This window comes from Apteryx rowi, unplaced genomic scaffold, assembly GCF_003343035.1.
Source record: "Apteryx rowi isolate R43461 unplaced genomic scaffold, aptRow1 scaffold_78, whole genome shotgun sequence".
In the NCBI taxonomy this organism is placed as follows: Eukaryota; Metazoa; Chordata; class Aves; order Apterygiformes; family Apterygidae; genus Apteryx; species Apteryx rowi.
Genome location: NW_020451071.1, coordinates 979920 through 991975, shown reverse-complemented (window position 1 = coordinate 991975; position 12056 = coordinate 979920). Strand labels below are relative to the sequence as shown.

The 12056-nt window shown below is 41.1% G+C and overlaps 2 protein-coding genes across 3 annotated transcripts in view; one reads left to right on the top strand and one right to left on the bottom strand.

Moving 5' to 3' along the window:
• BRF1 (BRF1, RNA polymerase III transcription initiation factor subunit) overlaps positions 1-12056 on the top strand; it is a 162505-nt gene that overhangs the window by 58154 nt on the left and 92295 nt on the right. Inside the window, exons 1-2 of one of the 2 annotated variants that reach the window (XM_026088655.1) lie at positions 7226-7279; positions 11843-11934. Coding sequence is in view for 1 of the 2 variants with exons in the window: in XM_026088659.1 (XP_025944444.1) it covers positions 7207-7279 (73 nt within the window). In the remaining variant the exon portion in view is untranslated. Of the gene's footprint in view, positions 1-7206; positions 7280-11842; positions 11935-12056 lie in introns of those variants that run through there. The other variant, XM_026088659.1, reaches the window with a different exon arrangement.
• On the bottom strand, positions 9225-11973 carry BTBD6 (BTB domain containing 6). The gene is made up of 4 exons (XM_026088653.1): positions 11555-11973; positions 11217-11307; positions 10859-10977; positions 9225-10609 (listed from the first exon to the last, which is right to left on the bottom strand). The coding sequence occupies exons 1-4, from the start codon at positions 11914-11916 to the stop codon at positions 9577-9579; spliced, it is 1605 nt and encodes a 534-aa protein (XP_025944438.1). The 5' UTR covers positions 11917-11973; the 3' UTR covers positions 9225-9576.

Here is a 12056-nt window from a genome sequence, read left to right as displayed (position 1 = left end):
AGTAAAGCCTTATGGAGCCTCTTCATAGAGGCTGCTGAGAAAATTACAGAATACCTTGAAGTTTATTCCAGTACATTTGGAGGGAAAAAAAAAAAAAAGGCACAACAACCTTTCATGTATCTCTTCATCTGATAGAAAAACAAAAGTAAGCCTCCCAACTCTCCAGCTACCAGCAGAGAGGATAAATGAAAGCCAGTGGAAAAGGCCATCCATTGCTTCCTTTAGCATCTCGCAGCAGGGGCAATAAATGCTGTGCCGTGCTGCTCCCTCTGCCTCGGCGACCGCCGACCAGGGGCTTGCAGGTACGGGGAGAGCTGAGACTCGTGACCTCAGAGAGGTGGGTGGCTAAAAGTAAGGCTGATATGGAGAAGGCTAGCGCCTGGTGTTGCCTGCAAGGCATTTTTTGTCTCATGACCTATATGATACATGTGTTCTTCCTCTCTTATTGCTGGCTTTAGCTTTTCAAAACAAAAAAAGAGGGTTTGATCTTAAGTGTGGCCTCCTAGGCTCTGGTCTGTGCCTCTTKTACAACCTCTCTTCCTGTCTTTGTAAAGCTGCTTTAGGATTTGGTCCTCCATTCTCCACACAAAAATTAAAAAGCCTTCCTATACAGTATAGCATGCTTTTAGCATAGCATTATGCTGCAAAAAATTATCAACAAAGGGGCTAGTTTATTTTTCATTGTTAATGGACAATGTATGGTTAAGAAGTCATTATCAGCTTTCCTCCTATAGGGACGACTGAGACGTGGGAGTCTGGTTCGTTCTACTGGAGAACAATAATTACGTTTTGTACCAGTTTTTGGGACTTCAAAATGGATAGCAGCTTGGTCACAAAATGACCTTTTATTTATTTTTTATTTATTTTTTATTTTTGCACTTCCAATTTTTTGACATTTTAATCTCCCATCTTCTCTCCAGGTGAGATATGTCCTCTGTCCTGGAAATTTCTGTTGAAAGTGTTGTCAGAGTCAATATGCCTCTGGTGCATTTAGACTTTAAAGCATTATGATCTGAAAATGTACAGACCACTTCTGCAAATCAGGCTCCTTTCTGGTACAGCGTGAAGGATCATGCTGCATGTTGATCGAGTTGGAAGCATGATCAGTCATTGCTCTCTTTCTCGGAGAGTACTCATTTGTATTTTCAGATACTGCATTTTACTTGCAAATATAGTCTTTAGAGAGGTCTATAATCAAGCCTTTTGTTTCCGTTTTTGTTACTCCAGTCTAACTGACAGGCCTTGCTTGTTTAGGAGAGTTGAGAAGCTTGTCCAGCCTTGGCCCAACTTTTGTACAGCTTGGGTTTATTCATATGTTTCAGAGCACCTTCGTTCCTTCCACCTGGAGGATGACTTGGCTGAAGTTTTGATCTCAGTGTAATAAAATGTTGTCTTTCTAATCATGGGAAATGCCAGTTTCCCGCTCTCTCTCTCTCTCTCTCTTTTTTTTTTTTTTTTTTTTTTTTTTTTTTTTTTGTCATCTCCAGTGTTACAGTCTTTGCAATGTGGTCATAAAAGACTTCAGGAAGAGATGTTGGCCATGCTTTGGTCTCCGATTTTTGCACAATAGAATATCATTTTTATTGTGCTTTCAGTGTGTCCTGCTGTTAAATAAGGCTAATGCTTACTGAAAAGATGYTAGGCAGAACCAGGCTCTTTATAGCAATGTGAGGCAGGAGGATGAGTAACAACGGACATAAATTGAAATGAGAGACATCAAGGAAAGGTTTTTTACCATGAGAACGGTCAAATGTTGAAACTGGTTGCTTAGAGTGGTTTTGAAGTCTCTGTCCTTGGAGGTTTTCAAGACCCTGAGCAACCTAGTCTGATCTCATAACTAACCCTGCTTTTGAGCAGGAGGTTGGGCTAGAGACCTCTCTTCCAACCTGAATTATCTGTCGATTCTAGATAAGGGAAGAGGGTGCACAAGAAGTGAAAATTAATAAATGGGTCTAGATTTTTCTCAGTTTCTCTTCCACTTCAAAACTTTACTCTCAAGACCCTATTTCCTTCTCTTCAGGTTGTCCAGTCAAGTAACAGTGTCTTTTTGTCCAGAAGGATCTTCATTGTGAGCTATTTTTGGAAACCTGTAGATTTTGAAGCAGCATTGGCCTCCCTGATTCCTCTATGTTTGTCACAAATCATTCTTTTACTTTCTTGCATAATTGGTATTATAAGGCTTACTGTACCGCTGTGGTGTTGGAGGAAGAATATGAGGACTACAGCATATGTGATGAGCAGAAGCAGACTCTCCCGTAGGAGGCCCCAGACTGAAGGCAATGCTTTGCAGCATAGCTTGAGAGCAAGCTGCTGAATTTGGATTGGTGTCTCTTCTTGAACTGCAGTCTGACAAGCTGRGTTTGGTACATGCTTGTAGTTTCATGCATTGTGTATCTTTTGGGGTTAAATGAAATGTTCTGGTTGAGGTATGGACCAAAAAARAGAAGCTTCAGCTTATTGTGTGGAGAAGGGTAAAATAGAATAATTTTTAAAGAAGTTACTCATTTGCTTTGKTTTTTTAATACTCTTTGTTCATTTAAAGATATTAACGTGTTGACTGCATTTGCCTTTATTGCCCCTATGCAAATTTGTATGTTGATTGAGTTAATTTAAACAACCTGGTTGGGACCTTCAGGCATTACTATAGTAGAAGTGTTAATAATGAATCAAATAACCACAGGTGCCTCTTTCCCCAGCAACAGCCACTCTCCTTAAAAACTCATTTGCTTTTCATGCTTGCTTAATTATTTAGGCAAGCAGCCATGGATGTTTCGCGGTGTGAATTCGCAGCGAGCTCCAACTGCCCAGGCTTCGTCTTTCCGAGAGACAGAAGACCTTAACCACTGCCAGCCTTTGCAGCCTTTTTGCAGGATGCCACCCCGTGATCTTGCAAAGCCTTCTTGAAAATTGCTCCTAGGGAAAGGGTGTTTATTTATGAATTTAGGGAACTTATCAAATGTTTTTGCTTGAGCATGCTTACAGCATTATTGATTGTTGCGTTTGGGAAGGTAAAGCGATCTGGTAACGGTATGAATGCGTGACTCTGTTTTCCAAAGAGTTTTAARTTCTGGAATATGTTAGATCGACAGTTGAATTCCCTTGTTCCTGGAATGGAAGTATTTATAATTATTTGCAAAAGTGGAAGTAGACTGGTGTTTGTGACCACATCAGGTATGATGTGGAAGAAAATTATAGAAATTATGAAAGGGGAGAAGTGATTGAAGAGAAGAAAGYGCTGCCCCCCACCTCCCGTGGGAGTGTCCCTTTACAGTCGGCATCTGATGACTGACGGATATGAAATGACTGTGTCTCTGAAAAATAATTTAGTGTGAAGGGCAAAGAGTATAATAAGTAGGAGGATATTTCTACAAAAGATGTAACTAAATAATTGAAAGCCATCTCTTCTGCAATGGCTGCTTTTAACTAAAATAAAGTATAGCTATCACATGAGCAGAAATTAACTATCGGTAGAGAACAATGTCTTACAGACTCTTAAGTTCTCCTGTAAGAGCTCAGGGGTAAAAATGGCTCGTTTTGCTGTGCTTTGGTAAGCACATACTTTTTCCCTGAAAGGTGCCTTCCTGCTGCAGAATCTTTATTGAAAAAGAACCTCGCAGTGGTAGGTCCATATGTTTATAACTGGATCCCTTTAAATGGGGACTGAATATAAAAGAATGTGGTAAAAGCTATCATGGTATGCAGGTGTTTTTAAACATTCCTTTTCAAAGAGGGTGCTGCCACTCTTCATTGTTTTGGATATTAATGCTCAAGCCTAGTGATTGCTTGAAGTTTAGGAAATTTTAATATCTGTCAAAATATGCAAGCAGTGCAGAGAGCACAGGTCTTGTGAAAGTCTGTAAAACTAATGTTACACTTTATTTTGACAATTGTAATTTGGGAGAATTTGGGAAAATACTGTTTTTTCAGTATGATCCTTGTAAAAGAAGTAGAGAAGAGAGACGGAAGTTTATGTGGTCAGCTTTAAGGCTGTACCAATTCAAGTCTAAGCCAGAGACATCCTTTTAGAAGAGCATTTTTGTTTATTCACCATACTAAAGACTCGTGTAAAACTAGGTTTTATGTATGCAAATATCACATGGTTCTAAATTTGGAGGACTGAGCTTTCTATGGATTGGAGTATATGAATTTTCATAAGAAGCTCTTAATGAAGGAAGGAATAGAAATTAAAAGAATTAATTTAGAGGCCAATTTTAATTTTCTAAGCTTAGTAGAATGCAAAAAGCATAAATACAAATGATGACACTAAAGATATCTATCTTTACTTATCAGTCATAAATCTCATCATATATTACACAGGATGTGTGTGTGTGCGATAGTTCAAATTGGTGACAGCGACATCAAATTTTAGTGAAAGGGCCTTTTTCYGCTAAAACGGTTCCTAGACATCCTGCTTCAGCAGTACAGCACTGTTACAGATTCCTGGCTGAGCTTTATGCTGTCTTTAAGTTGTTTATGAGGAATGCCCCAGAAACTCTGAACATTTGATAATTTTTCAAGATGAGAAATACATTCTTTTAGCGTGCCTGAAGTATCTCTTAGTACAAATTTGCCAGGAAAACTGGAACCACTTAAATATTCCTCATTCTTCTTGTGGCTTTACACTGGGATTAAAAATACATGACCTTTATGAAGGAAACAATATATAGCATGTAATCCACTGCGTGTCGTACTTCCTTTATAAATTGATAGCAACCAGACACTGCAAGAAACTTGCATTTGTGATCCAAAAAAAAAAAAGGAAAGAAAAAAGAAATTCCCTTTGTGCCATTTCTATTTGAATTTATTGTTTTGTATAAATGGACTGCCTACACCTTGAAGTCAGTTGTAAAACTCTGACGATGTGGGTGAAGTGGGAAAGTAGGTTACATTTAAGTACATTACTTCTCAAATAGACCATGGATCTAGAGACTTTTAAACCAAGGACAGGAAGATAAAAATTGGTCATAGGGCAATTTTATAATGCATTTGTCTCCACTTTAGATTTAATTCAACTCCCACTTTGATTGTTAGAACCTCACTTTAAAAAAAAAGCTTCCTTGTGTCTCTTTGCGTTTGTTTGTTCTTTGAGTACATTTATGGAAATGTTGCTTGGGAGGAGTTTGCTATAGAGYGACATGGTTAGATGGGAACACACATGAGAGATTTGGATAACCTGGCAAAAAAGCAGGAGGGATAAATACTTGTCTGAATTTGAGGGTTTTTTTGTGGACTAAAATGAAAGAACTAGATAAGTTTGTGAAGCCTCTGATGGAAACATCACATGTGCTTGGCTCTACTGAAGTAACTTTATTGATTTGTGCAGTGAAATCCTTCTTGCAGAAAAAGATCCAAGCGATGAAGTTTAAGATTTATAGTAACTGGGTTAGCCAACTAAGAAGGCTGGAATGACAGCCAAAAACCCCACTCTCTATGTTAATATTTTTACACAAAGGTCAAAACAAACCACCCCAAACTTGCAGTGAATCTAGAACATCTAAAGCCAACTGAAACACTGCAGATATTTTGCTTTAGCAATGTCTGTTTTATCTCTGTGGCTCACGGAATGTCACATGCTCTCAAACTCCTATAGGAAATGCTGGATTAAGCAGATGCTTTTTTTTTTTTCCAGTATAATTTCTGTGACTTAATAGCTATGAAATACGCCCCTTGTTCAAAGGATATATTTTGATCACTTCCTTTCCATAGAAGAATATTTTGATCTTGTCTGGCATTTCATAGGGGAGGAAAAAAAGATAGTAAAATTTAAGACTATAATTTTGTATTTCTAGGCCAGTCTCACCATTGGTCAGTCAAAGTATGAAGGATATTTAACGCTTTCCACTGCATTACAGAGTGAATTAACATCATCTACACTTGACTGAACAATCACTTTCAGGTTATATGATAATTCAAAAGACTTCTTCAAAGTGCTGTTTTTGTTTGAATTYACATAAAGAAAAATTCATGTTAAAATTTTTCCACATAAAAATTCTAAGTGCAAGACTAGGTGAAAACATGTCAGTATTTTTACTAGCTGGGTAGGAGCATCTGCACATTTGGGAGGRGAATATGCTTTTAAACTAATGTTTTTAAAGCACGTTTATGAAAATGAAATACAATACCCAGTAACAGGGGTTTTGTATTTCCATAGGCTGGTAGAATAATCAACAACACCGTTGTGTAATTGATTCCTTTGTAAACACCTTCGTTATCTGGGCATAGGAAAGAGGGGCAGTTCTGTTGCATAAAAGCAATAGAGTATATACTGTCTTAAAGAAAAAAAAAGTCTATTTGTTTGCAGTGTAGGAGGCTGGAGTTTTTTATACCGTCTGACTTTAACCTTTTTTTATGCCTTGGGGCAGCAAGGTGCGCGTGGAGCTTCGTGGGAGCGTTCGGGGCTCTTCAGGAACTGAAGTAAATCCTGCCTTTCTTGCTRGCTGCAAAAACACATCTTAAAATAGTGAAATGAAACTTCTTCAGACCTTAAAATGCAAGCGTAGTTGCCCATGCCATAAATTAGGAAGCAGAGTATGGAGAGTAACTCCTTCCCTCTGSTCCCCCTGCCCAGCGCAGCGGCGGAGCAAGGAGGGGACGGGAGCGGGGCCCTGGGCCTGGCTTTTTGGCAGTCGTGTCTGAGCTTGGTTTGTTTTGGTTTATTTTATTACGTAGGGTGAGCTGGGGCAATGTCCAACCAATAAGAAACARCACAATATCCTCAGGGCGCGTAGCACCACTCCTTCCTTTGGCAGAACAGTTTGGTGTTTGTGCAATGCTTAATTATCCCACCTCACATGATTATACACAGCTGAAATTTGCACTCAGGTGTGATTATTTGCTCAGGTTTTGTTATGAGATAAACGACAGTTTATGTATACTGATATTATGTTRAAGTCTATTGAATGCTTTAAGTATTAGGTGACAACTGAAAAGTTGTCCAAGTAATTAAGAACAACACAGTCCACTGAAGAGCATAACGAACAACTTTTTGTAATTCTTTTAGTATAAACTTGTGCTTTCATTTACAATTCGACATTGTGCAGATTTTGACAAGCACCTGTATTATTCTGTACCTATGACTTGCATTACTTTAATTTTTTCTAAAGCAGATTGTTTAAGATTTCAAAAGTAGTTTTTCCTCTCCACATAAATAGTCTATTAAAATATTTGTGGTTTAAGATTTAAATAATGCTTTTTGTCTTTTAATAGGTGAATGTCTATGTGCTGGGAAAAACTTTCCTTCTGTTGGCCAGAGAACTCTGCATAAATGCTCCAGCTATAGGTATTTTTTTTTGAGTTGACTTTTGAATATTTGGGTATATTTTCTGCATGGTTACTTTTAAAAACCATATRTATGTGTATATGCATAGTATTGTGTTTTATATACTAAAGAGGTAACTTAAAATGAAGCTATAATCAGTCCAGGTATAAAAGTGATGCTGGCCATGGGGACCTGGTTGTCTTTATAGAAGACTCTGGGAGCTAGATGCAATTTTCTTTTACAGTTAATTTTGTTGCTTTTTCTGGGAGTAGTTTAGGCCATAATGAGACAATGGGCTAATGCATCACAAACTTGTGTTTTTTTATGAGCTTACACAAGCCTGTCAAWCTTCAGTTTGACAAAGATGCAGCATTAGATAAATATTTGCCAAACTTAGTATTTGTCCGTCACCTGTAGCTGAGATGATCAGCACTTGAATTACAAGTGGCTTGATGGGAAACGAGGAGCAACTTTTGCAAATGTTTAACTTTTTAATTAATATCATAATTGAAATAATAACGCACTGTGATAGGAAGGCAGGTTTTACTGCGTTAAAAGCTGGATTTGGTGCTMATAACTGAGGCAATAGTGCATACTCGTCACATTTCAATACTCTGCTAAACTTTGTGGCTTTTAAGCCAAGGGAATTCATGCCAATTCCAGTGAAAAGGGCAAGTTTATAGAGAGGTCTTGTGACTGTTACCCACCTCTGTTCAGGAATTTTTCTCCTGTATCTTTACCCACTCTCACTCCCACTCTCTTCAGCCTATACTGAGAGAATTGCATGTCTTTGTACCCAAGAACAACACATGCACGCACATACATCTTCACATTTTCTCAGTTGGTCACATAACTGCATTCCTGCTCTCTTAGTTTCCAGCAAGAGAAATTGCCTTGCACATACTGAGCATTGTCATAACAGTATCCAGATCGTATATGGCAGGGAACAGCTAGCAGCCGTCATGGTGAGCTGGCTTGCTTGCAGTAAAAAGCTCCCCTTGTTTTCAAGAATTCAGTTCTCTGCCTATTTTTCATTGTCACTTTTTTTTTTTCTTAAGTGAGAACAGCAAGAATTTCATTGCGGTTTAGTTTCAAGGTGAAAATTAATGATATACAACAGTGTAGGAGAAAGCAGGCAACCCCCCCAATGAGATGCAGAGGTACCTATTATGCATGCAGGGGAAAAACCCCACTGTTTTAGACTGCTATCTGAGTACTCTTTCCAAGGTCATTGCAAGAAATTTATAAAGAATGTTCAGTATTTCCCATTGGCTCATTCGTAATGATTGTCAGATACTTCAGGAAAACACCTGCTTTTACCAGTCTTTGAGAAAACTGATGTATGTTAACTATAAAGTGATAACTAATAGCATATAGGAGGGACTACATATGTTGATAGAGGAAAAGACCCAGCAGCTTTTAAGGTGGTGTCTTATAATTAGTAATTTTGAGCAAACTTAATAATGTATTAATACATTGAGTGAACCTGGCTATTTCTCTCATGTCTGCTCCTAAATGTGAGCATGTGATGTGTATTTAGATTTGTGGCTGTCACTATTATAGCTCTTGGCTAAATCAGCAACAAAACCTGTCACTGTATTAGGCTTCAGCTATATCTCTGTTCAAGTCTGTTGCACTTTGACAGGTGCAAGTGTCACCTTAACCTCAAATTGCCTAGCAAACAGTAAGTGCTGAAGATGCTAAAAGCATAGTGTGAATGGACATCTTAACCATTCAGATATAACCACAGGATGACTTTAATCAACTTTGGTTACATGTGGCAGCTTCCTTCTTCCTGCAGTAGGGTAGTTTCAGGTACCTGGCCAGGAAACCTCTGCAGTGGTGGTAATAGCTGTGTGTTCTGTCGCTCAACACAGGGGCCAGACTATGGCATTATCACTGTCCTTAACAGTAGATAGAGTAAYGGACACAAGCCATAGGATCAGCAATGATCAAGTACACAGAATTTAGGGCAAGTAAAAATGTTTTATATTTCACAGATTCATAAACTGCTCTAGTTTAGAACATTCTGTTTAAGTCAGCTGCAGTCTCCAAGTTAGTCATCTATATACAAAATAAATGCACAGTACGTGCAAAATTTAACATTTTTTCTGCTTGTTGCAGTCTTAATTAGGTCAAATAGCTTATGAATAAATAAAATAAGATTAAATTCAAGAGCATTCCTTCACTTATTTGATAGCCTGATGGAGTAGTAGATAGGTAAGTAGCATAACATTCCATACTGCTGTAGAGTTCTGTAATAAATTGGAAAAATCCCTTAGTGTGCATAGCAGTATTGGAAAACAGAGTGAAATGCATCATGCATAGAAGATGAGCTCAGGTATTTGTCCTCCTTGTACTCCAGTCCCATTAGTACTGTCCGAGGAGCACTGGAACTGGAATGTCACTTTGCCACACTGCACTTCAGTCATTCCCTCTTGCCCAAAGTAACTGAGTTCGTTGCCATCGAGAATAGCACTTACATTGTAAAAAGTATCTTGCTCGACCTGCACAGGGTGTTCAAACCATACAGAAAAAGTATTACTGGATCCGTCAGAGGTAAACTTTGTCAGATTTTGAGCGAGGACCACTCCCAAGCGTTTCAGTTCAATTTTGACACTGTATTCAGCCTTGCCACAGCTTGACCCATACAAACCCAGTCCCGCTATAAATATCCGTTTGTCTACAGCAAACTGAATACTGTCACACCGCCCTCTGTACCTCCACTGGTTACTGCGATACGCAGATGACTGAAAGCGGTGGCATCGCTGAGGGACAAGTCCTTTCCTTTTGGTCAGTGGAAACTCTAGTTTGGGTTTGTTTGCAGCCGTGTACCATAGGAATATGTTGTGAGTTTCCTCAAGGGTAAGGATGTCAGACTGGGCAGCGCCGTTGGCAAACTCTTCCAAAGTCATAGTTGGAATCCGCACCAAGTACAGAGCTTTTCCCAGTACATTCCTCTTGTTCCGCGGCGTAACTGGCAGCCCTTGCCTTTTGCATTCAGCCTCTGCCCAGTTGAGAACAGCCTCAAAAACCACCACTTCCTTGGTGTTGAGCGCCTCCCGGGTTACAATGATCTCTAGTGTTTGCTGATCTATTTCGCAGAAGCCTTCTGACTTCAGTGCCATTTCTGCTTGAGCATCAATCACTTCCCAGCAGCGCTGCGTCAGTTCTGGCTCCTCGAAGAGCCTGCTCTGAGACAGCAGGACGCAAGCGTTTTTTGCTTCTAAACTCGTCTCCAGAAAATTGACGCAAGCCTTTGCTAGGGCCGGCACAATGTACTTCTTGGCAGCATACAGCGTAGCCAGAACCGTGTCAGCTTCCAGGTCAATCTCATCACTATACATGTATCTAGGTAGGGGGGGGAAAAAAAAATTCTCTCTATATATGGTTTCTTAGGAAGAAAATGAAATACAGGCCACAAAAAAAAATTAATCTATAGTCAAATCTGCTGGCAGTGAGCAATCTGACATTCAGTATGTGTCAGTGTGCTAAGTAAACAATAACACATGCATATTGCACAGTGCCAATTGAGAGATATATTTTGTAAGCTACTTTGATTATGTCCACATAATTAGTAGACTGGTGGTGGCCACTTACTTTAATAGGATTAGAAAGGCTGCAGGTTCCACATCTGGTATATGGATTTCAGATTTGACCTCTGCAAGATCACCATAAAACATAGCGTAGAAGACAGAGCTACCAACTGCCAAGACATACTGTAAAATAAAGAAAGAGAAGCCTTAGCAGTATGTATCAGCAATAACTGAACGTGCTCGCTACACTTAGGGAAACTTAAAAGCAGCAGTTGAGACATGGAACTGTCTAAGGCAGTTTTCTTTAAAGATGTACGTTAATTACTTCTGAGATTAGATGAGAACCATAATTAGAAAAATGTAACCCTACTTTTAAGGGGGGGGGGGGAGACAGGGATCCGTACAACACTGTCTGCACCAACCTTATGGGCAGGAACTTTCTTGGATGCCCCTGGCGGGCCCACGATGAAGTGAACGTCAGCCATGAGCTCGTTATTGAACATCAGCGCGTTCCTGCAAGTTCGGAGGGCGAAGAGGCCAGGTCAGCGGGCTCAGCCCGTCGCCCGCAGCCGCCCACCCGGTCCCGCGCGACGCCGGCCTCCCACCGCCTGCCCCCCGCGCGACGCTGCCGCCTCCGTCCGGTCCTCGGCGGCCTGGGCCGCCCTCGCCGCAGCGGCCCGGCCCTCGCACCTCGCCTGGCGCAGGTGGGCGGCGAGGCCGGCGGAGGCAGGGAGGCCGCGGCGGCGGGCCTGGCCCTTACCTCTCGCGCAGCGTGGGGTGGAAGGACTGCCAGTTGGCGCTCTCCAAGTTGTTGTTGTTGAGGTTCTGGAGCTGGGGCGGCGGGGGCGGCTGGGCGCTCTGCTGGAGCTGCAGCGCGTTCTTCTTGCTGTTGGCAGCGGTGGCGGCGGCGTTGCTGTTTGCGATATTGGTGTTGGCGCTGGCAGGGTAAAGTTCTGCAGCCATCTTCTTCTTCAGGGAGAGGGGCACTATCTCATAGCATGCTGGCACCTTGCCGTTTGACTTCACGCTCTTTTTGGACTTCTTTAAGGTCTCTGGAAGCAGAAGAAAGAAAGTCAAACACTTCATGATCCTGCCATTGAGGCACCCGTGGGGCAGTGGCATGAGCAGGAGAACCGCCAGGTGCCAAGCGCGGGTCCCTCCACGAGGCTGCTTGCAGGCTGCTGGCGGGCGGCGCGGCCGCGGGTCCCGTTCGCTCTCCGGCCGGCAGCCCGGCGCGCCGCTGCGGGCAGGGCGCGGCGCTC